General features: G+C 42.5%; 1 protein-coding gene across 4 annotated transcripts in view; it reads left to right on the top strand.

Annotated features, from left to right (window-relative positions):
• WWC1 (WW and C2 domain containing 1) overlaps window positions 1-22,441 on the top strand; it is a 70,569-nt gene that overhangs the window by 47,299 nt on the left and 829 nt on the right. For all 4 annotated transcript variants that reach the window (XM_040573398.1, XM_040573401.1, XM_040573399.1 and 1 more), the window contains exons 10-22: window positions 936-1,025; window positions 3,275-3,813; window positions 8,934-9,042; window positions 10,807-10,887; window positions 12,382-12,468; window positions 13,256-13,448; window positions 14,814-14,966; window positions 15,560-15,660; window positions 16,456-16,603; window positions 18,113-18,277; window positions 18,594-18,686; window positions 19,531-19,761; window positions 21,991-22,112. In XM_040573398.1, coding sequence (XP_040429332.1) covers window positions 936-1,025; window positions 3,275-3,813; window positions 8,934-9,042; window positions 10,807-10,887; window positions 12,382-12,468; window positions 13,256-13,448; window positions 14,814-14,966; window positions 15,560-15,660; window positions 16,456-16,603; window positions 18,113-18,277; window positions 18,594-18,686; window positions 19,531-19,761; window positions 21,991-22,112 — 2,112 coding nt within the window. The remainder of the gene's footprint in view (window positions 1-935; window positions 1,026-3,274; window positions 3,814-8,933; window positions 9,043-10,806; window positions 10,888-12,381; window positions 12,469-13,255; window positions 13,449-14,813; window positions 14,967-15,559; window positions 15,661-16,455; window positions 16,604-18,112; window positions 18,278-18,593; window positions 18,687-19,530; window positions 19,762-21,990; window positions 22,113-22,441) is intronic.

Here is a 22,441-nt window from a genome sequence, read left to right as displayed (position 1 = left end):
TTGCAGTAGGAGGTCTCCTGGGAACATACACTGAGGTTGAATACTGTATTGGGCATTGTCTGCTGCTGCTTTACAATCTGTGTATGTTAATGTCGGTGGCTATGGCAATGCTACTTTTAGCTGGAGGCTCTTCAATTTATATGGGATAAATGTGTTGCATTCGCTTTCTGCGTCTCTGTATTCATTTATTCTACATGCTCAGTATCCAAACTACACATTTCCTATGTGGATTTTTCATGGTTTTATCATACTGGAAAAATTCTAGGTGTCTCAGAAGTCTCAACTACAAGATTTTTATCAGCCTGAAAAATCTATGCTTCAAAAAATGTGTTCTATATTGCTGTAAGATGAACACTGTCATTTGATTTTTAGGAATATGGTCTTGTACAAGTGTACCCAAGAAACAGGTTGCTTCTGTGGAAGGATTTCTTTCCTGAAGGCCTGGTTAGAGAGCCAGCACCTAACTGCACATGTTTTGTCTTAAACCAGTCCAGGTGTAAAATAAAACTGAGATGTTGTTGAAGTCCTTTAAATCACATAAAGCCATAATGAGATGGTTATAAACTAAATCATACAAACCTTAGTCATTTATGGACCTTACTGAAAGCAAATGAAAGCACTTACGCCTTTATTAGCAGAGTAAATATAAGAACACAATAGTGCACATCAAGCAGCATCCCTCAGACCTCAGTGAAGCCTGATCCTAGAAACATCAACCTCCACAGTAGTACCTGTAATTCTCTTCACTGTTGTGAATGTTTTCAGGATTGAGTTACATGATAAACAAATGTGCATCTTGTCTGAATTCTGTTCCGCTTTGTACTGTGTGTTCTCGTTGACTTTAGTAGCATTTCATGGAAGGAATAGTACTTGCCTTTGCTCTTCATTTTAAATTGTAAATGGTACTTTAGATCTCTTCTTTTCTTTCCTCTTAGATTGAAGTTGAATAGCAAAAGAAATCAGCTAGTCCGAGAACTGGAAGAAACAACGCGGTTAGTTGCAATGTTACACACCCAGCTGAAAAGGTACATAACCTCCTACAGAAGTTACGGGTTCTTTAACTGCACATAACGTAACTGCCATTTCTCTAACAGCTTCATCTCCCAGATGACTGATGTAAAAGGCCCTTTGTTTATAGTAGTCACACAAGATCCCCAGGTAGTTAGTAGAAAGAGAAACCTTGAGGGTAATATGTCCCACCCCATTTAGATAGGTTGTTTAGAATGGGATAAGGAACATTGTGCCTCTGACAACAGAATGAGTTTCAGCAATCCCTTTTGTTTTGGATGTGTAACAGTTCAGTGGCTAAGGTGTGATATTTTTTTTTCTGAATGTTTGAAGTACTGTAGTACTTTATTAATAAAGTATGATAAAGACAGCTTAGTACTCGTACAGCAAATGAAATGACTCTTAGTAATACGTGTTAATATGTCACAATATTTCTCTGAATTAATTCCGAGTATACTGATGCTTGCCATGTAGACAATGTATTGTGATATCTATGAATCTTTTGTGATTCACGTGGTATATGGAAATGTTTTTGCAGTCATAATGTGGTCTGATTATTCAGGCTGTAGTTTTTGGAAGAGCATAGAGTTGCTGTTTTTAAAGATAAATACATGACTGTAAACAGTAAGGCCAAACCTTTTTCAGCTGCAGCCATATCTTCAGCCTTTAGATTAGGAAGTGTTTGGTGTGGTTTTGGTTTGGTTGAGGTCTTTCCTATCTGTACTGAACTTATTCTGTTTATAGCTTCTGTTCCACTTGGACTGTTTCATTTTATGAAGATGATACCGAAAAGATTGGAAAAAAAAATCAGTGCAAGACTGATATGTAAATAAGCCACCATGGAGAACAGCTATCTGTGATGTTCTTGTGCAGTAGAACTGCATCATATTTTGGTGTCTTCTAGCTGATCAGGGATCTTTTGAGGTGACCGAGAAGCATGTGAAACTAATTTTCTTCCTAACTATGTGCCCAGCATTCTTGGCATGCACCTTCATAAAATAAGCCTTTGCTATTAACCCCATAATGCCAAATGTCTGCCATTCAAAGGTATGCACAAAATGAAGTTGAGACCAGTGGGCTGGGGAAAAGGTTATGTTAAAAACAAATCAACAACAACAACGAAACACTCCCTTTCAGTAGTGAAGCATTTAAGAGTTTTAAGTTTGTTGGTTCTGGACAGATTTATGTATACTGCCAAGATGCAAAAACCTTTATCGTGTTTCAACTGTCATGTTTCACCCAAAGTTTTTTTTAACAAACATGATGCGCTACACATCTGTCATACAAATGAAGGCCTTTTGTGCCCAAATTGTACTGAATTCTTGTAAGGCCGTAGGCATAATTTTTTGATAAAGCTTCTAGCTTTTTCCCATAAATAATGTATTATTAGGCTTATTAACGTCCTCACTATTTTTCAGTGAGGCAACTTAAACCACTTGTACATATGCAGAATTGTTTTAATAGCTAATCTATATGTGAAGTGAGCATTAAGGATCTTTAACCAGTCAATGAGCAAAATATTTAATATCTGGAACAATAGAATTGGTTTAAATGGAATTTCTAAGGATGATATATGTAGTCAGTGCTAGGGCACTAAGCACTTGCTTAAAACTAATTTCACTGTCAGATCTCTAAACTAGATCTCTAGGGATAAATAATTTGTGAGAACTGATTTCACAGTCTAGCCCAAACTTGTTCCCTTGTTCTTGTGGCCGTAAATGCCAAGAAGCAGCTTCTCACATGGGTAAATCCTTTGAATTTTCTTGTAACTGCTGTCTGTTGTGAAGGCTAGTTCCAAGCAGTTGTGATATTACCCTTTTGAGTTGGGGTCTGAGATTGAGATAAATACAAGCTTTCTTCTGTAGAGTTGCAATAACTCGATCTGCTCGCATGAACCTTCCTGTTTTTTGTGGTCTGCTTTGGAGATTAATGGCAACCACTGATTTTTCCAGACAGAAGTGGGAGGAGAATGTTACCACTAATTTTTGATTGCTTTAAAACTGTTTTAATGTTGCTTTCGCTAAACAAAGGTTCTTGGGAGATTGATAATGGTGAGCTGAAAAATGTGGATAAAGTCTATTTTTATTAAAAAGTGGTCTAACTTTTCCACTGGATAGAATTTGAGTCTGGACTGTTATGGGGACTAATACACACAGCCTGAGCTGACAAAGCACAATGTACTGTGTGGGCTTGGAGACTTGGTGATACTGCAGTGTCTTAAATATCAAGAGAGAGGTGTAACTGTTTTTTGACTTGTCTCCTTCAGTCTCTCCACCAGCATGCTTTCCCTCTCCTCGAGTAGCAGCCCTGGTTCCCTTGCATCTAGCAGAGGATCTCTTGCGACTTCCAGCCAGGATTCATCCACTTCTGCCAGTTTCACTGACCTCTACTACGAGCACCTGGAGCAGTTGGAGCAACTGGACTCAGACTATCAAAACAAGATTGACTTGTTCTTGGAAGGAGCCACTGGATTTAGGCCATCGGGCTGTATCACCACTATTCATGAAAATGAAGTAGCAAAAACTCACAAAGCAGATGCCACCAGCCGCATACAGGCTCTGAGGTCGTTGTCTGGTACTCCAAAATCCATGACATCACTATCTCCAAGGTCATCCCTCTCTTCTCCATCTCCACCTTGTTCTCCGCTGGTGATAGACCCACTCCTTACGGGTGATGCCTTTTCAAGCCATATGGATTTTGATGATACAGAGATAAGTACAAACCTTTCAGAACTCACCCTACACAGTGGGAGTGGCAACTGTAGACTGGAAGAGCCTAGAGCAGGAGATAAACATCTAGGTCAAGGTATGATAACAAAATATTTGCATGCACGATTTATTTTTAATATAGTTTATAAAGCATTAAGAAGCAAGTATTGCTAAAGCTGACTCATTTTGATATGTGTTATAAAGTGTATTCAATTGCACATCCTACCCTACCTGGGAGGAAGGGTTGGTATTTTAACTTGCACACAAAGTACTGCTGATCCGATGAGTTATTCAGAAGACCATGTTGTTTTTAGCGTACTTGTGTACGCAAATTACAGGGGTTTTGTGTGAAAATATAAATGGTTGTAGTGGGAAGTGTGTATTAAGTAGGCACTTAACTATTCAGAATGTCGTGTGGTGTCTTGGGTCTGCAATTGAGATGCGCATAATGCCATATTGACAAAAACTTTTGGGCCAAGGCTCTGAGCAAGACCGTGAAAACCATTCAGCTTAACAGTTAACAAAAGCAAATAAAAATCCTTCCTTGCCACCTCAGCATACGTGACATCTCGCTCTGGTTCCCAGTAAATCAGTGGCAATGAATTCATTAACTTCAGATGAGCAGACATGTCAAGGCTGTGTTGAATTTCTGCTGGTTTGAGGGGGATGGTCTCTTAGCAACAAAAGCGTGTTTAGATTGTAAGCATGATAAAATAAGACATTTAGAGAGAGTGGATGTTCTGATGCATGCATATGGCTTATTGGTGGGTGGGAAATGTTTATCCAGTTTTAGTGTGATGGCCCTGCTGAAGTGGATGGAAAGCAGGAGAAGGCAGTTGATGCCATCGTGCCAGGGCCCGTCAGAAGCCTGTGTGACTGCAGTTAGGTTAAACCCAACGGAGGCGATTGAAATGGCTCGAGTTGTAACTAGTGAGGAAGTGTGGAATGTGAACTTGCATGCTACAGAAGTATGAAATGGCAGTTCAGCTTTTTCGTTTTTTCACGGGATTATAAAATAGCCCATGTGAATAAATGGAACTAGCACCATGTTATCACTTCTTTCTGTAAGGGTTGTTAGAAAAGCTGATGCTATTCAAACTACGATAAAAGACATGACTGCAGAGCTTCCCCCTTAAGTTACCATTTTCCTATAAGCAAGAGATATTACAGATATGAGCAGGAAACAGTAATCATTCCTATTAGAATTGGATGCTGATTAGTTTTAACCTTTTTAGCTCTTCAAGATTTGTCAAGGCTGTTAAAGTGAAAGCTAAGGTGTTAAGCAGATTAAGTGATTATTACTGTTACCCAGTCAGCAGACAAAATAATCACCATAAGTGGTTTATTTCAGGGCAATAATGAGATGAGATTTTATTTCTCAGTCATTTTGTACGCAGTTCAGCAGTGTAACACCCGAAATGAGGTGGCTGGATCTGGTGTGGTTAGTCATTGGCCTCATGGCAAAAGCATGCTCACGTGTTCTTGTAAGTAGAGCTGAACAGTATAGATCTGAAGGATTTGCTTTTTGTTTAAAAAAAAAAAAACAATCCTGCTACTTCTGAGGCTAAAGTAAGGTTTACTCTCTTACTTGAGTGATATAGGTGAAGCTACTAGCAAAATTTGGAGTCTGATGATATCTGATATTCTTGAGGAAATGGCACAGATATTAGGACAGTCCACAGCGTGTATTTTCAAGTCCACGTCATGGTGTATCAGTGAGAGTCCATGGAAGGGAAGTGGCAGGAAATGAAATCTTGAAATTCTTCATATGAATGAAAAAAAAGTGGTGGAACAATGTAGCAAGAATTACCACCCCGCTTGGGAATATAGAATAGAGTTGAATCAGTTCGGAACTCTTCCATAAACTTGCTTTTTAGTATAACAGTCTTTAGAGACATAAGGCTTAAAGCAGGAAACCCACATTTTTGCATTTATTAGCCACACAAAATAGTTCCAGGTTTAGTGTGTATGTTTAAGCCTTCCAGTGCTGAGCTTCAAGTCCCATGCAAAAATGTAAGGAGGAAAACAGATGGATGTGTGTTGAGTCATTTTCAGGGAACCCATTAATCTTTTTTCAGGTTACACTTTGACAGTGTAATGTGTATATCCCCATGGTATTTCTGCTGTTTTGTGCATCCATGGTATTTCCAGTTTTTGACTGGGGTAAGGATGTGTCAAAATACTGCCAGCAGCTTTCTCAGCGTGACTGGCCAAACCAGAAGCAGCAGGTTCCAGTTGTCTTCTGGAGCCTTTTCTTGCAGGATTTCCCATATCTCAGAGCTGAGGGCTGGAGCTGAACCTCCACATAACGAAGCTCTCTGCTTCTGTGATGCCCCAGCAGACATCTCCGTACCCATCAGCTTCTTCCTGCAGTTTGTTACCATTTTAGCGCCTGCATAAAACAGCAGGCCCTTTCGCTGTGACGCTTCCTGCTCTGCTTCTGGTGCCACCCAGGATGTCACCAGTACGGCCTGAGCAGAACGGGTTTGGCTCGGTGCCTGCAGGTGGTGCTTTCCCCTCCCCAGCAGCTCTCCCCCTTCTCCCCTGAAGACTTGTCCTGCCCGTGACCACCCCTGAGCTTCCAGCCCTTGGAAGCTGACATGGCCGGGCTGGGTTCGCTGGGCAGCGAGCAGGCCTGCGCTGGGGGCTCCCGCCACCCGGGCCAAGTTGTCACGGAAAAGGTAACAGAAAACAGCCAAAAACGAAAAGGGAGCCCTCTGGTAGCGTTATGCTTAAGCTTCTTTAATTGCAAAGCTATTAAGTAAGAAAGAGGCTGGAAAAGGAGCGATGGCAACTCCATTACAGATGTGAAACTGGTCCAAGGAGCAGCAGCCTGTACCGGGGAGCTGAGAGGATTCATTTGCTCTCCTTGGCCGCAAGGTACTTGAAGTGACCAAAAACGAAGACTTTCTGGGTTGAAGTGATTAAACAGCATTGGTAATCGAAGGAGAAAAAGAGCTTAAGTGTATGGAGACTGATTTGCAGCGTTCTCCTTAATAAAGGAGCTTAATATGAAAAGTTTCCTGGATTGGCATTTCTGGGAGCAGTACATAAACCTCAAACAACCAGACAGCCAGCCAGCAGGGAAGAAATGCTTTTCATGTTGGAACCAGGGAATAAGGGGTACAAAGCAGTGCTGATGAAAGAAGAAACGTTCAGAGCCTGCTCATGTGTCTCCAGCATGGTCCAGGGTGTGGGTAGTGTGGGCTCGGCCCTTGCACACAAGCACAGGAAGAACAGATTAAATGGAGTGCCAGTATGAAATGTATCCATTACTTTCAATTAACAACTGATCTATTGTGTTACGAATGGTAAGTTTTGTTCATTGTGGTTTGACCTATGGGGAGAAGGTCTGGGTATTTGTTTCTGTCCAGCAGCTCCACGGGCATTCGGAGGGAGAAACATCCTTCAATACGGCTGTCCACAGAAAAGGGTAAACTGGCCCAAACTGCTTGCACATGTGAGCAGCGTGTATTGGTGTTACATGCAGCACCCCCTACTGTTAACTGGAGAACAAGTCCTTGTGTCATTCTCCAATCCTGTATGGAGCTTGCACACTTCCTGCATCAGTGCTTTTCAAATCTGTTTTTTGCGGAATGTAACTGTGTGCAAAAAGAAAATCTGCTTTGTAATAAAGAAAACGTAGGATGGAAACCATATATCAATTCAGGGGCACGTGGTTCCCTAAGGCTACAGAAAAGAGGGACCTCTTTTAAAAGGTGAAAAACCCTTGGAGAGGAGTGCATTGCTACATTTCTGCTGTGGGGCTAGGGTCACTCCCAGTGTGACAGCACGACAGGTCCTCTCCTGCAGAGCAGGCATCCCAAAGCCCTGCTGGTGAGGGCAAGGGAAGAGCTGGGTATGCCCCAGTGCTTGCTTGGCACTCGAGTCCTCCAGGCTCATGGCTGAAGCATCTATCCGCAGAAATATGATGGTTCAAGTGATAAGATGCAAAATTTGCAAAAGTTCCTAGTGCACATCTTTCCCTATTTTGTATCACAAGACATAAAATAGAATAGTTCAGTTGGAAGAGACCTTCCAAGATCATCTAGTCCAATTGCCTGACCTCGCCAGGGCTAACCAAAAGGTAAATCATATTAATGAGGGCATTGTCCAAATGTCTCTTGAACACTGATGGACATGGGGCATCAACCACCACTCTAGGAAGCCTGTTCCAGTGTTTGACCACCCTCACAGTAAAGAAGTTTTTCCTAATGTCCAGTCTGAACCTCCCCTGGTGCAGCTTTATGCCATTCCTGTATGCCCTGTCCTCAGCTACCAGGGAGAAGAGACAGGTCCCTCCTCCTTAATGTCCCTGTGCAAAACTCTTCTTCAGCTTCCTCCATTCCTCTTCCCTATCTTCTTCCCCATACATTTCTGTGTGTGGCTGCTACTTGGAATCCTGTGATCTTTCTCTCCATGTTTATGTAGTTAACCCGGTCTTTCCAGACCTATGTTGTGGCCTTTGTATGCTAACCTTTTTGGTTCATGGGTAGAGGGGCGTATTTCTTCCTTGTTCCCCCTCCTTGAAGCTGACCTTGGTGTACGCTCTCCAGGTGGGTTATACCCCTCACATAATTCCTTTCTGGCCAGGGCTCAGTCGCTACTATTTGCCTTCCTTGCTTTTGTCTGTGGTAGTAGGACCAGAAGAACTAGTACCTGCTTAAGGCTGGCTAGCAATAGAAACTGTTTTATTGGTTAATAATTTATAACTTTATTGGAGTTCAGAAGCTCTGTTTCTTCTACACCTTGCCCTTTTTGTCCTGGGTACCTCCCTGCCCTTTGAATGCTTTGCAGCCTCTCCTGCAAGGACCTGGAGAGGTGCCTGGGGCACCAGGGGTAACGCAGCCAGCGCAGCGTAGCTTCCATCGTGGGCACTCTGCTGCACGACCCAGGTACTAAATGGGCATTGGCTGTGCGGTGAAACCCTGCTCCCCCCACTGCCACGTGCACTGCTCCTCTCGTTGTCTCAGAGCCGTGTGTTCTCCAGGGCAGCCTGGCGTTCTCCTTCAGCACTAACTCAGCGCTGGCTGATGAGCACAGTTCACCCTGCCTTTGTCTGCTCTGCGTTCAGAAATGTGCTGTTGCTTAACAATACTGGGGCGGGGAAAGAAATGCAATTGAAGGGGAGGATGAGAAGAAAGCTGCTTCTGATCCATGCTGTTCATTTTCATTAACACCTGTTTTTTTTGGTTTTCCTCTGTGCTTTTCTGATAGGTGTAAATACAGCTGGAGGGACGGCACTGAAGGTGGCGTGTGTGTCAGCTGCAGTGTCTGATGAATCTGTCGCTGGAGATAGCGGGGTGTATGAGGCATCTGTGCAAAGGTAGACATCAGATCTTTCTCTAGAAAGAAGCTAATTCAGCTTTGCATGCAGGAGTCAGCTGGAATAATGCTGGATTTGTTGTTTGTTTTTTTTTTCGGGAGGAGGGATTGGTGGCTAAGGTTCTCAATCTCAGACTTTGTAATATTAAAAAAAAAAAACTATAAGCAGGTTGAATTTGATGATGAAAATGACCCATTCGTACCATTGTACAAGTAGCTGAGAACAAGGTTGTCACTTCTCTCTTCATGGGGAACTGTTTGAACAGTCAATCTGTTTCTGAAGGTGCTGGTAAGCTGCGACTGTATTAGCAGAGAGCCATCTGGCAGGTGTAACGTTCCCCTCCTGCCAGCCAGCCATGCTGGTGTCAGTGACAGCCTTCAGTCAGTATAACAGGGCTTTGGGATGTTTGTTAAGGAAGAAAGCAGAAGCACCTTGAACCACCTCACGGCTGCACCTGCACCGCAATGCTTGGATCCAATACATGATTTCTGTAGGGTTTTCTCTCTCGGTGCCTAGATTAAGAATGATCCGTGCATTATTGCTCCTCCTGGGGCTCTGGATCCCCTTACTACTTGCTGAAGCTTTCCAGAGTGGTTTGACAAAAAGTTAACTGGAAGGTACTGTTCTTATTGGTACCTGTTTTGACTGCATCTGCAGTTTGTTTTCCTACCGTTTTTATTGGCATTGAGGTAAATTATGGGTCCTTTTATTGCACGACGTGACTGTAGAGGTGAAAAACAGGTCATCTTGTCCCCCCTGCCCATTAGCTTTGTGAATTCTCCAGAGAGAGAGATAACATTTTATATTTACAGGACCGTTCCCTTATACAAGAATGCGCAGCTCTTTGTAAATCAGACCTCATGGCCTCGAGTCAGACAATCGCACAATGAGGTGTCTTAGGGCCCTTGTGTCCCCTCGATGGGATGGGGAGCTCTGCAGCAGGGGGAGGGAGGGATAATGTGTGACACAAGGGGAGAATGCATCCCATGCACCCTCACGTCTTACGTTGCTTAATGTTTGGGTTGTTGACTTGGCAACCTTTGTAAAGGGCTGTAGTATCATTTTGATGCCTATGATAAATAGCGAGGGTAGGATGAGCAACACGTTTGTCCTCTGTAGATGTAACGTAATGAAATGCAGAAGAGTGCCAAGTAATATGGGAAATACTTAGAAAGAAATGCTAATCCCATTTTAACATGCTACAGCATAGTCTGAGTCAATTAGATGATGAATGTAGTTGTTGGGACTTTCAGTGTGTAAAACTTCGGAGGAGGAATTGGGAGGAAAAATTAGGGCTGTTTTAAAGACGAGCGATCAGTGTATTCTGTTGCTTTTCATGTGCTTAGGGAAGTTTGATTTGTTAAAGAAACAAAGGAATGACTTAAATCTAATAAAGCTGAGAATTTTGCTGTCACAGTGCAAGACAGGATTGTAGCTGTTAAGTCTTATTTTTGTTTCTGGGCAGTCAGCTGTCTTAACTAAAATCCAGTCAAGGGAACCCTTTAAAAGTCCTCCCTACCTTATTCTGCACAACCTGTCATGTGGCTTTTTTTTGGCAGTGAAAGGGGAAGGCATATGACTTTCTGCTGATAAGGACTGCAATACATACCTCTAAGGATGATTGAACTTATTAAATGGGCTTTCTTTTAGCTGCTAATTTTACAAAATCTGTATGCCTGAATCCTGAATGGAAGGGAAAAGATCTTGTATTGCCTAAATGCTAGCGCTTCAATCAAGTCCTTAATTGTCTTTCTTTTCTTTCAGACCATGTGTGTCAGAAGTGGTGGTGTTTGACAGTGATGATACAGAAGGAGTTGGGACAGCTAAAGTGCAAATTGCAATGAGGTAAACACTACACATTTTTTATTGTATTTTCCTTCCAATGGAAAGAATGATTTAAGACTGCTTTATTCTGTTTTCTTATCCTATTTAGCATATCCCATTGGTATTTGCTAACTGATGCCCCCTTTACACTGCAATTGGGAATTGCACTCATCTCTGGGAGGTCTTTGGCCCCGTTATCCTCTTACATGTCAGTGGAAGTCAATTGGTGATAGTGTGTTATGACACTGCAAACCAGCAAGTGCAGCACTGGCACTGCTGGGCTGGAGAAAGCATTTTTCTGGCTTTGACTCCTTGAGCGTGCAGCTTGTGGGGGAAAAGCTGGTGGTGATAACTGGTACTCCTTGACACACCTGAATCCCACAAGTAGCCTATAAGGCATAGGAAGGTAGGTACGGAGACATTGTTCTTAAATGACTCAATAGGAGATGTATGAATTGAGAAAAACTGTAGAGTCATAGAAAGAATGGGGTTGGAAGGGACCCTTAAGGATCACCTAGTTCCAGCCCCCTGCTATGGGCAGGGACACCTCCCACCAGCCCAGGCTGCCCAAGGCCCTGTCCAGTCTGGCCTCGAACACCTCCAGGGACGGGGCATCCACAGCTTCTCTGGGCAACCTCTTTCAGTGCCTCACCACCCTCTGAGTGAAGAATTTCTTCCCTATACCTAATCTAAATTTACCCTCTTACAGTTTAAAACCATTACTCTGTACTATCGCTCTACTCCCTGATCAAGTCCCTCCCTGGCTTTCCTGTAGCCCCCTTCAGGCACTGGCAGGCTGCTGTAAGGTCTTCCTGGAGCCTTCTCTTCTTTGGGCACAACAACCCCAAATGCCTTTGCATGACTTCACGGGAAAGGTGCTCCAGCCCTCTGATCATCTTGATGGCCTCCTCTGGACTCGCTGTACTATGCCCACGTCCTTGTGCTGGGCCCCAGAGCTGAGCGCAGGCTGCAGGTGGGGTCCCACAAGAGCAGAGTAGAGGGGCACAGTCCCCTTCCTCGCCTGCTGCCCACGCTGCTGTTGGTGCAGCCCAGGGTATGGGTGGCTTTCAGAGATGCTCTCAAAAAATTAGTGCAAAAGTGTTTTGTCATGGCCGTCAATTCAATGGTAAAACAGTGCTTACCCATAACATCTTTGCTGTACTTCAAGTATTTGTACATGCAACTTTTTTATATTACAGTTATTATATAAGGCCTTTGAAAAGGTTTTAGTTAACAATTTAACTAGATTCCAGAAAAAGCCATCTGTATTAGGTCAAATCTGTAGTCCATTGTTTATGTAAATTCCTAAGTTCTGTATACTCTGGTAGCAAAATGTCGTCATGTAATATGAAACTGCTTTTGTTTTAAGCTATAGGTGAGCTATATTTCCATTATAGCTTTGTTTGTATATACTTAATGCTATTTGCCTGGACTAATGAAATAAGTGGAATACTCATTCATGGAGTCTGTGACAGATCTCTCTAATACTAATGTTTTTTTGTCTTTTCAATTCAGATATGATGACAAAAATAAACAATTTGCAATACTGGTCATCCAGCTGAGTAATGTTCAAGCACTGCTGTCACAACAGGATCAAAAAGTGTAAGTGGGTGAAATAAACATGCTTGAAACATTTATTAGATTCTTGTGGGAGCTAAACAGATGTTGATTTTTTTCACACACTAAATAAAAAAAAATACCTCTTCTGAAATGCTTCTAAATTTTATTGTGTCACTTCATTTATGAGCTCATACATTCAAACTGAAATAAGATGCATGTTTTTCCTCCAAGGCATGTATTTTCGAATTGGAAATTAGGCTTGTTGGAATTAGCACCAACAAAGTTACTTAGCTCCAGCAGTGTCCAAAACAACTGTGTCAAGTGGAGAGAGGGCACTCGTTCTGCTGCAGAACTCATCCTTGGACATGGGCACAAACGCATGCACGTGTAGGGAAATGCGTAGTACAATTTCTACTAGACTCATTCCAGGCAGTTTTTAAATTCAGCTGTGTGCTGAGTAAACTGATATAAGCTTGATGGATTTTTGCATTGTTGTTTTTACCTGCGAAAAGGTATTGTTAGCACATAAGTTGCTTGTTAGTGACAAGTTATGCAGACGTAAGCAACTACGCAAAACAATCCCATGATGTTCCATTACAAGATTCAGAGGGATGAAGCCTACAGCAACTGATACCTCCATACGTCTCTGATTTTTGTGAGTAGATACACCTTTTTCCTCAGTTGACTGCTATTCCAAAGAGTAGGATAGGACAGTCATGTTCAGAGTGCTTAGGATGAATTTCCCTTTCAGATGTATGGAGCTCTTGCAGTGGAAGTAACAGTGGACTTGTACAGTAGTACTGACTGCAGTATATTGGTTTTTCCATAGGAACATTCGTGTGGCTGTCCTGCCCTGTTCAGAAAGCACAAGCTGCTTGTTTCGCACAAGACCAGTGGAAGCTTCAGACAATCTTACGTACAATGAAGCTTTTTGGGTTTCTATCTCTTACCCGGCTTTACGCCAGAAGACTTTAAGAGTCGACGTTTGCACTGTAGATAAGTCTCACCTTGAAGAATGTTTGGTTAGTATTAATCTCTATTTTAGTATCTTTGGTCCATTTGTTTTCTCTTTTGAATTGGACAACATTTTAAACTACGAGGTGTGCCAATTTCTCTGAATTTTTTCTTGATAATCCTTAGCTATACGATCTTTCCTCAGACAGGTTTTTTCTACTAAAATCATTATTGCAAAGAATAGTCATTAGATACATGTTTTGTTACAGAACTTTGTAACTTTGTCACCGGCTACTAGATTTCCCTTCTCTCATGATATAATGTGAAACCCTTGCCTATTTTTCCTCCTTTTGAAAACATTTTTTGTACTGTAATTGAGAATGGACTTCTTATAGGATTTTTGAAGCTACTGTAGAATATAAATTAATATATATATATTTAAAGCTTTTATTAAACTGCGCTATTAAAATCCACAGAAGTACAGTTTTATGAGTGCTAGTATTTCCATAGACACCTGAACCCCTATTGTTAGAACAGCTTTTTTGTTCAGTGCTGACTGGAAACTTGATATAAATGAATTTGTTTCTGGAATAATGTACTCCAGAACATGAGTAGGGTGTGTTGAACTGGGGTATAAGTAAACCTTAAACTTTTCTGTAAAAGTTCATATTTTCTCCTGCATGTGTTCTATAGCATCTCCCTTGGCTGGAGGAGGTACATGCTTCATGATGCTTCTGCATTTCTTCCTTCACCTACCTTGCAAAGCACATCTGGGTTCAAGGAAGCACCTGTTTTCCAAATGGGGCTTCCCTGTCTGGCAGCCTGTACTGTCCCACAGTACCTGAGCTCCTGAAAGGAGTGCTCAGCATGCTGTCCACCAGGTTGATGCTGGTGAGATGAAGTCCGCTCAAGACATTAAGCAAATTGCAAAACGGCTTTATTTATGTTGTTGATCTGTCAGGATGTGTATAGTAAACGTAAGGCAGTAAAAGCTGAGAAGGCAGATGAAGAGGAATCAATATAAAAAGCTAAAGCATCTCAGTCTGAAACAGTCATTTTTTTTTGTCAGCATTGCAGGTTTCTTGAAAGGGAGTCTTTCTGTTCTTTTCTCTTTTTTCTTTTAAGCTGTGGCTGTAAGTTGTCCCAGCTGCAGCAGGACTTTTCATACTTCTTCATACTTGAACACAGGACCTGTAATGAATCACTTGATACTTGGATTGGAAGCCCTAGACAATGTTAAAAATAATTAATCATAAAGCTTTACTAGCATAACTTCTCACATGCTGTTGAAATGGGGATAAACAGGACAACTTTTCTTTTGATGAACTTGCCAAACTCAGGTAGTCCTCGCTTTTTGCTCTCATCTCTTATTACTGTTGTGGTACTGGTTCATTTTAATATTGTACTAAAATTGTTTTTTCCCCTCTCAATAGGGTGGAGCACAAATTAGCCTTGCTGAAATATGTAGATCCGGAGAGAAATCAACCCGTTGGTATAACCTCCTTAGTTATAAGTATCTGCAAAAGCAAAATAGGAAAAGTAAACAAGGAAACATTCATTCTGAAATACTCTGCACTGACAAAACAGTAAGAACAACTGGTTAAACCTGAGAAATCTCTTACAAACCTTCTCATTAGTACTGTTTAAGTGGGTGAAGGACTGATGCAGTAGACAAGAAGTGAAGTCTGTTTAGTTTATATTTATAACTGGGAGGATGTTGAGTGCAGCAAAATAATATATTGATTACAGATATGCCCTTGTCCTGGGCTAAATACATATTGAAATCTGCTCCTCACTGAAGCTGAGGGATATGGTATGTGGTCTGCTCTAAGTGATGTGGGAGCTCTTGCCTTCCTTCCCACTAGATAGTTCACCTTGCTGCAGTAAACTTGCTGAACAAGTCAAAATACAGACTTAACCTGTATATGTGCATGGCATGCAGTATTCTCAGGCTAGTATGTCCACGCATGCTGTACTGCTAGCATAACTGGGGGGAGTTGGACTCACACAGGCTTGACTATGCACTGTACATGTAACAAGCTGCTTGAGCAATGTGGGTGTAGAGATTTCAGCTCTGACACCAGAATAAGGCTGGCAGGGGCTGTTGTGACCAGGAAGGCTGGGTATTTTGCAGTTTGAGTGAGTAGTATCTTTAAAAGAAGCCTCTTGTTCTCCTCAGGACTCCGTATCAGCGCTCTTAGAGCAGACAGCTGTCGAACTGGAAGCTGTGGAGAAGAAACTGGAGGAAAGCAGAAGCACTTTAACTAGTGGAGAGAGCTGGTAGGTAGTATTCCACTGCCTTAGTGTCATGGGATCATCCGAGCATTTGGGGATTCAAGACTTGACAGTTGATGTGTGGAGAAAGAAGTAGGTAATAGAGCTATGGGAATCTGCTTCTTTCTACTTCAATTAAATTTGTGTCTTCTTTTCTAAAGGTTGTACTTCGGAAATGGGACCAAAGCTGATAAATTCTAAAAGTAGAGACAATAGCACTATGCTCATTCTGTTATTTTTACAATGTTCTATGGACCTTGTGAAAGTTCCACTGTACGGTGCAAGGCTTTGCTTCACTGTTAGTTTTGGTTCTTGTTTATGTGGGTCAGATTCAGATTTTAGTAATGGAGCTTAACATTTGAAATGAAAAGCAGTCCTGACTGATAGATTTGACAGAGAAGCAAGCAGTGAAATCAAAGGAGGTGGAAAGGATTTTAAAACAATGTGTCAGTTTTGTCCAGTATCACTTTTTAAACTAAGATTAATTGTATCCTGAGAGGTGTACCCATCTTATGCTCAGACCGCATGGCTGAACTCTGAACTTCCTTCATTTAAAGCAAGATTCTCTATGAAGGTTTTGGCTGCGATGGTTGTCTTCCGGTGCAGCTCCCCTCCAGTTTTCTTTATTTCCGTCTAAAACTGTGTGTGTGCAATCTCAGTGGCTACAGGACATGTTGGGTACAACTGGCTGCCTTGGGGATGAGTTTCTGTTCAGCAGCTTACAGGAAGTAACTCCCTGCCGGAACACCTGAGTTTTTGTACAAAACAGGCCAGTTCAGTAACAGAAGCTGTTCTTAACAGGCAAGATGAAGAGGTTCCTGAGCAGGAAGAGCAGGATGAGATCAGTGATAATGAAGCAGAAGAGGAAGAAGAATTCTCTGCTGGAAAATTGCAGTGGGAAACAGAAGAAAGTCTGAATTCCCAGCTGCATATGGAAATAGCAGTAAAGGTAAAATCAAGGGCCTTTTGAACAGAAAGCTGAGTTAAACTTCCTATTGCTTGCTGCAGTATTCCAGGCAGCCTCTGTTTAATTGCACCATCCAAAGATTCCAGGATGAAATCTTCCTTTTGCCTTTCTCATAAGCAGTTTTATGTGCAGTGTTCACTCTTCACTCTAGTATTAAAGTTTCAAAAGGAATACACCCTTAGGAAAAAAGAAAAAAACAAGCCTTGGTGAGGCAGTAATTGAGAACTGACTGTGAAAACTGAAGAGACAGACCACTGCAGTAAGGAAGTATTTGCACCTACTTGATTTTTATTCTGTTCATGGTCAAATCTCAGAGCATAGTGGAAAACTGACTCTGTCTTCGCAGGTATCAGTTCATGGGACTACAGCTTGACGGTGCAGACTTTCTCTTGCCAAAAGCTCTCACGGATTGGTATAAGAAAATAATTGCTCTCATATTTCTCTGGGCACTGACCTGATTTGCTTATGCAACCACAAGGCATTGCTAGCATAACTGGTTCATGCCTTTGCACCAGACACTTCTTTGAAGGGGAAAGCGCAATACCACCCCCAAGTCTTTTGTCGTGCTGAACCAATATTGTCTAGTCCTGTGATGCTGTACATCAGGCTTTGTGTATTTTGTTGGCTGTGCTTTTTTCCTCCTCCTAAAAAGATTTTCTGATTTTTCAGGAAGTCAGAAAAACTCATTTTTGTTTTCATTAAAATATTTCCTGTTGTCTGATGTCAACACTTTTCTCCTTTTATTTTCTCCTTTTAGTTCATCTCCTGCTAAGGGAGCTCCTGTTTTAAGGTTTTAGTTTAAAGGGAGAAGTTGTTGTTGCTTAGACTGGGTTGCTGGGTTGCTGTTGAGCTAAGCAGGGCTACAGCCATGCTTTTTCATTTGAAAGCTCGTAATTGATTTTTAAATGTTTGCCTACCTGAAATCTTTTTAAGTAACTCTACATGACCATTTTTTTTCCCCATGGCTAATATAGCATCGTTTCATGCCTCCTTTTGTTACTCATGGAAATTGTGACTGTGGCTTTTACCTTGCATAATTCTGAATGTAGTTGTATTCTGACAAACATAATTAATGTGCTCTAGATGTGCTCTCTGTGCATGTGCATATGGTGATTTGCATCTCTGTTTGCTGTAGATGCACAACAAGTAAGGGAAGGGTCTTTAAAATCCTACTTCTGTCTCTGCGTGTGAGATTGCAGGTCACACTGATGTACTGGATCAACAGGCAGCGCTCATTGGATTCAGTCGTTGCACAGCAATCAATGGACATGGAGCCTTTAGGGAGCAGTACAGTTAATGTAGCAGCTCCTGAGTTGAGAGTCAACTGTCAGGACACCCTGAATAAAAAGGGCTAAAGAGTATCTCGTTTTGAATGCAAAGCCTCTGGAACTGGAAGTGGAGATGGGTCACGGGTGGCTGCCAGGCAGCCCTGGATGTGTGTCATTGGTGCGACGGCAAGCTGGCGTTTACACTGCAGTATCTGTCTTTCAGGTGGATAAAGAGACAAACACAGACAGCCTTGCACAGTCTTCTACTGTGGTTCGTCCAAAAGACAAAAGAGCAGCAAATCCACCCCAAGCTCAGTTTGTCAGAGGCAGCACTATCATCCGCTCCAAAACGTTTTCACCAGGACCACAAAGTCAGTACGTGTGTCGGGTAAGGAAAAATGTAATCTTGGATTTATAAGTACTGTTCTTCATTAATGAAAGCGTGGTATCCGTGTTCACTCAGTGTTAGGTCACACTGAAAAATTCAGACTGCTTTCTTCCCATTTGACTTCAGAAGTTTTTCCCTTGTCTGGCAGTGCGACTGGCTTCTCGCGAAGTGTCCGCTGCAGTCTTTCACAAAGCTTAATAGTTCTGCTTACATCACTGTTCATACTTACGTACACAACCCTGTGATCTTGCTACTAATGTAAGTACGTACTTTTTGTATGTTTCACGAAGTATTTGGTGTTTGCTTCCATTTTCAGCTGAATCGCAGTGATAGCGACAGTTCGACGCTATCCAAAAAGCCCCCCTTCGTTCGAAATGCAATGGAGCGGCGCAGTGTCAGAGTGAAACGGGTAAAAAACATCACTGCTTGTTTTTGTCTAGCACAGACATTCATAAAAAAATGAAAACTGTTTTAAAGGAAGAATTTGCAAATGTAAATCAGTTGCCAAGTGCTTCCGTTCACAATCTTTTCTGTTTGGGCTGTTAAGGCTACTTTTCCTTGATACATCAGAATATGACAAGAATATTTAACTTAGAGCTCACTCAGAAAAATCACTTCAGGAAGATGGTTCCTGGTATCTTCCAGCATATCAGAGTAGGAGTAGCATAAATGTTTCCATATTTATTGTTGTAAGAGTCTTTAGTGCTTACACTGATGAATTGGGGAAGAGGGTGAGGAGAATGCTTCTTTAGATGCTCAGGTGACCTTGTGCTAATCAGTCAGTGGCACAGTCAACCCCTGTGCCTGTTGTGATGGTAATCAGTGAAATTCCCCTGGGATACTTGAGATATGTCTGTCTTCCTCAGGAGATGGTTTTCTTCAGAATGCTTGTGTTTGAAACTGACAGAAGACAACAGGATGTATGTTGGCAAAAAAAATAAAGTTTGTGTTGCATTGTTGATTATTCTGAAGATGAAACACTAGGAAACTTATAAGCATAGTGTGTAAGCAAGACCTCTTTTATTTGGAGAAGATGTCAAGGAAGAAATCTAGTGGAAACACAAGAATCAAAAGGCCCATTTGTAAGACTTGCTTGAGTTTGTGCTTTCTGTCTTGAGATAGAAAAACAGGATAGAGATGCTTTGCACTCAGAAGTGTTGGAAGAATGGGTCACATGAAGTACTAGGCCTTTGATGAGGGGAGTGCTCTGGGCAGTTCTCACCGTTGTCTCCGTAAACCCTTTTCTTTTTCAGCCTTCAGTTAAGTCCTTTGGTACAGAGCGTCTAATCCGCACTTCACTAGACCTGGAGCTGGACCTGCAAGCTTCAAAAACCTGGCACGATCGCTTAGTTCAGGAGATCTCTGTGCTGAGAGAACTCAAGGAACAGTTAGAACAAGCTCAAAGTCAGGGTGAAAAAGAGTTACCGCAGTGGGTGAAGGATGATGAGAGATTTCGACTACTGCTGAGGCTGGTGGAAAAACGAGTAAGTAATACCAATAATACCAGCCTTTGGATTTTATTTAACATTTGAGCAATGTGATTTGAGAAACAAGACTTAAGATGGTCTGGAAATGAAACCTTAGCACTATAGTCACTTGTCTTCCACTTATGGCTACATCAAGCTAGCTACTGATGATGAAAGTTGAGTCCTTGAGTCTCTTGCTGTTCTCAGATAGGCACAGACTCTGCAGTCCGCAAATAGCACACCTTCCCACAGATACAAAGGTTAGGAAGGTAGCATTTAAGTCCTTCTCTTAAGAGAAATAATGGCTCAATAAAACTTGTGCATGGATGATCCTGTTTTGTTTTTTTTTTAGAATAGGAAACCTTTCTAGTTAGTGTACATGGTGTAGTTGCAGATGTCTGATCTTCCCTGAACTTGCTGGAGTTTGTTGCCTCTTCTTGTAGTCCTGATCCCATGCACAGTTGTTTTCTGCCTTAGCACAAGTATGGGAAGTCACAAACGGCATCTGTTTTGTGAAGTTCAGCCTCCCAGTCCATAGCAGGTGTGGTGTGGAAAGCCTCAGGGGCACCTCTGCTGTCATCAGACAGAAACTTTTAAATTCTGTTGCCACAAAGGTGTACGAGTGAGTTGGTATAAGATGCCTGTTGGGGTGGAGCTTGAAAATGGATCGCAATGTCTAGCCACATAGCCCAAGCCCCAGAGGGCCAAAGCAGGGACTGGGAGAATGATCAACCGCCCACTGTAGGAGAGGACCGGCTAAGGAACCTAAAGGTGCGCGAGTCCATGGACCTGATGAGATGCATCCATGGGTCCTGAGGGGACTGGTGGATGAACTGGCCACAATCCATCATATTTGAGAGCTCATGGCAGTCCAGTGAGGTTCCCACTGACTGGAAGAGGGGAAACGTAACCCCTGTATTTAAAGAGGGAAAAAAGGAAGACCTGGGGAACTGCAGGACAATCAGTCTCACCTCTGTGCCTGGCAAGATCATGGAGCAGATCCTCCTGGAAACTGTGCTAAGGCACATGGAAAATTAGGAGGTGATTGGTGACAGGCGATATGGCCTCATTAGGGGCGGATCATGCCTGACAAATCTCTAAGCCTTCTATGATGAGGTTCTGGCATTGGTGGATAGAGCAACTGACGTCATCAGACTTGTGCAAAGCATTTGACACTGTCCCCTATGATAACCTTCTCTCTAAACTGGTGAGACATGGATTTGATGGATGGACTGTCAACCAAAATGTGTTGAATGCTTACATTCAAGGAGTTGCAGTCAACAGCTCAATGTCCAGGTGGAGATCAGTGACAAGTGGTGGTCCTCGGGGGTCAGAATTGGGACTCGCACTGTTTAACATCTCTGTTGGTGACACAGACAGTGGGATCGAGCACACCCTCAGCAAGTTTGCCGTTGGCACTGAGCTGTGTGGTGTGGTTGGCACACTGGAGGGAAGGGATGGCATCCATAGGGACCTGGGCAGGCCTGAGAGGTGGGGCTGTGCGAACCTCATGGGGTTCAGTAGGGCCAAGTGCCAGGTCCTGCAGCTGGCCGGGGCAGTCCCAAGCACAGACACAGGCTGGGCCGAGGCTGGATCGAGAGCAGCCCTGAGGAGACGGACCTGGGGTGTTGGTTGATGAGAAACTTGACACTAGCCAGCAGTGCGCACTTGCAGCCAAGAAAGCCATACAAGTGTGATAGGAGAAGGAGTAACAGCTTTAAACTTTTCTTTTTTTAAAAAAAAAAAGTAGATCTAAGGAAGAAATTGTTCACTCATATGGTGGTGAGGCCCTGGCCCAAAGAAGCTGTGAGAGCTCCATCCTTGCAGTGCTCAAAGCCAGGCTGGACGTGGCTTTGGGCAACCTGGTGTGATGGGAGGTGTCCCTGCCCACGACAGGGGGTTGGAACTGGATCATCTTTAATGTCCCTTCCAACTCAAACCCCTCTATGATTCTGTGTTCTTCAATGAGCTGATCAACTGGCTTAAAAATAAAGATGATACAAAGAAGACAGATACCAGCCATGATTCATACCAAAGGGCTGGAAGAAGACCTTACAAAAAGCTCTCTTCATTACAGTGGTTAGCTGACAAACCTTCAGTTTTTAGCTTCTGTGGTTTCTGATTCCAGAGTTAGCAGTTTCCAAACGCTGCAGGTCTGCAGCTAAAATGCTGCTGTATTTAGATATTTGTTTGGATAAAGTGATTCCTCCTGGAAGCAAAAACAGATTTTTTTCCATTATTTTTGAGGTGGAAAAAACAGAACACAAGTGTGAGCTCAAAGCCGATAAAATGATGAGAGCTGCTGCCAAGGATGTTCACAGGCTACGAGGGCAGAGTCGGAAGGAGCCTTTGGAAGTACAGTCATTCAGGTATTAACATATCAATAATAAAGGGGAGGAAAATTTGACTACCTTGACTTTTTTTGTGGAGTCCTAAGGTACTGATAAAGTTCATCTTTGTAGTAGTTAACTGTTCTGCTTCAACAAATTTCTGTATTTTCATATCAGAGTCTAAGATCTGAGAGTCAGAAATTAGCTGCAGCACTGCAAGTGATCACAAGGCATCCAGAACTACTCCAAATCATTCCTCACCTGGTACCAAATTTGCAAATCCTCTGCTTAATGCAGAAGCAGCCCTTTGCTTCTGTAAGTAACATGCTCATAATGCTAAAAAATGAGCCTTTCTGAAATGGCTCTTT

This window comes from Cygnus olor, chromosome 14, assembly GCF_009769625.2.
Source record: "Cygnus olor isolate bCygOlo1 chromosome 14, bCygOlo1.pri.v2, whole genome shotgun sequence".
NCBI classification, from domain to species: domain Eukaryota; kingdom Metazoa; phylum Chordata; class Aves; order Anseriformes; family Anatidae; genus Cygnus; species Cygnus olor.
The sequence above is the reverse complement of the archived record's forward strand: the minus strand, read 5'-3'. Positions and strand labels throughout refer to the sequence as shown.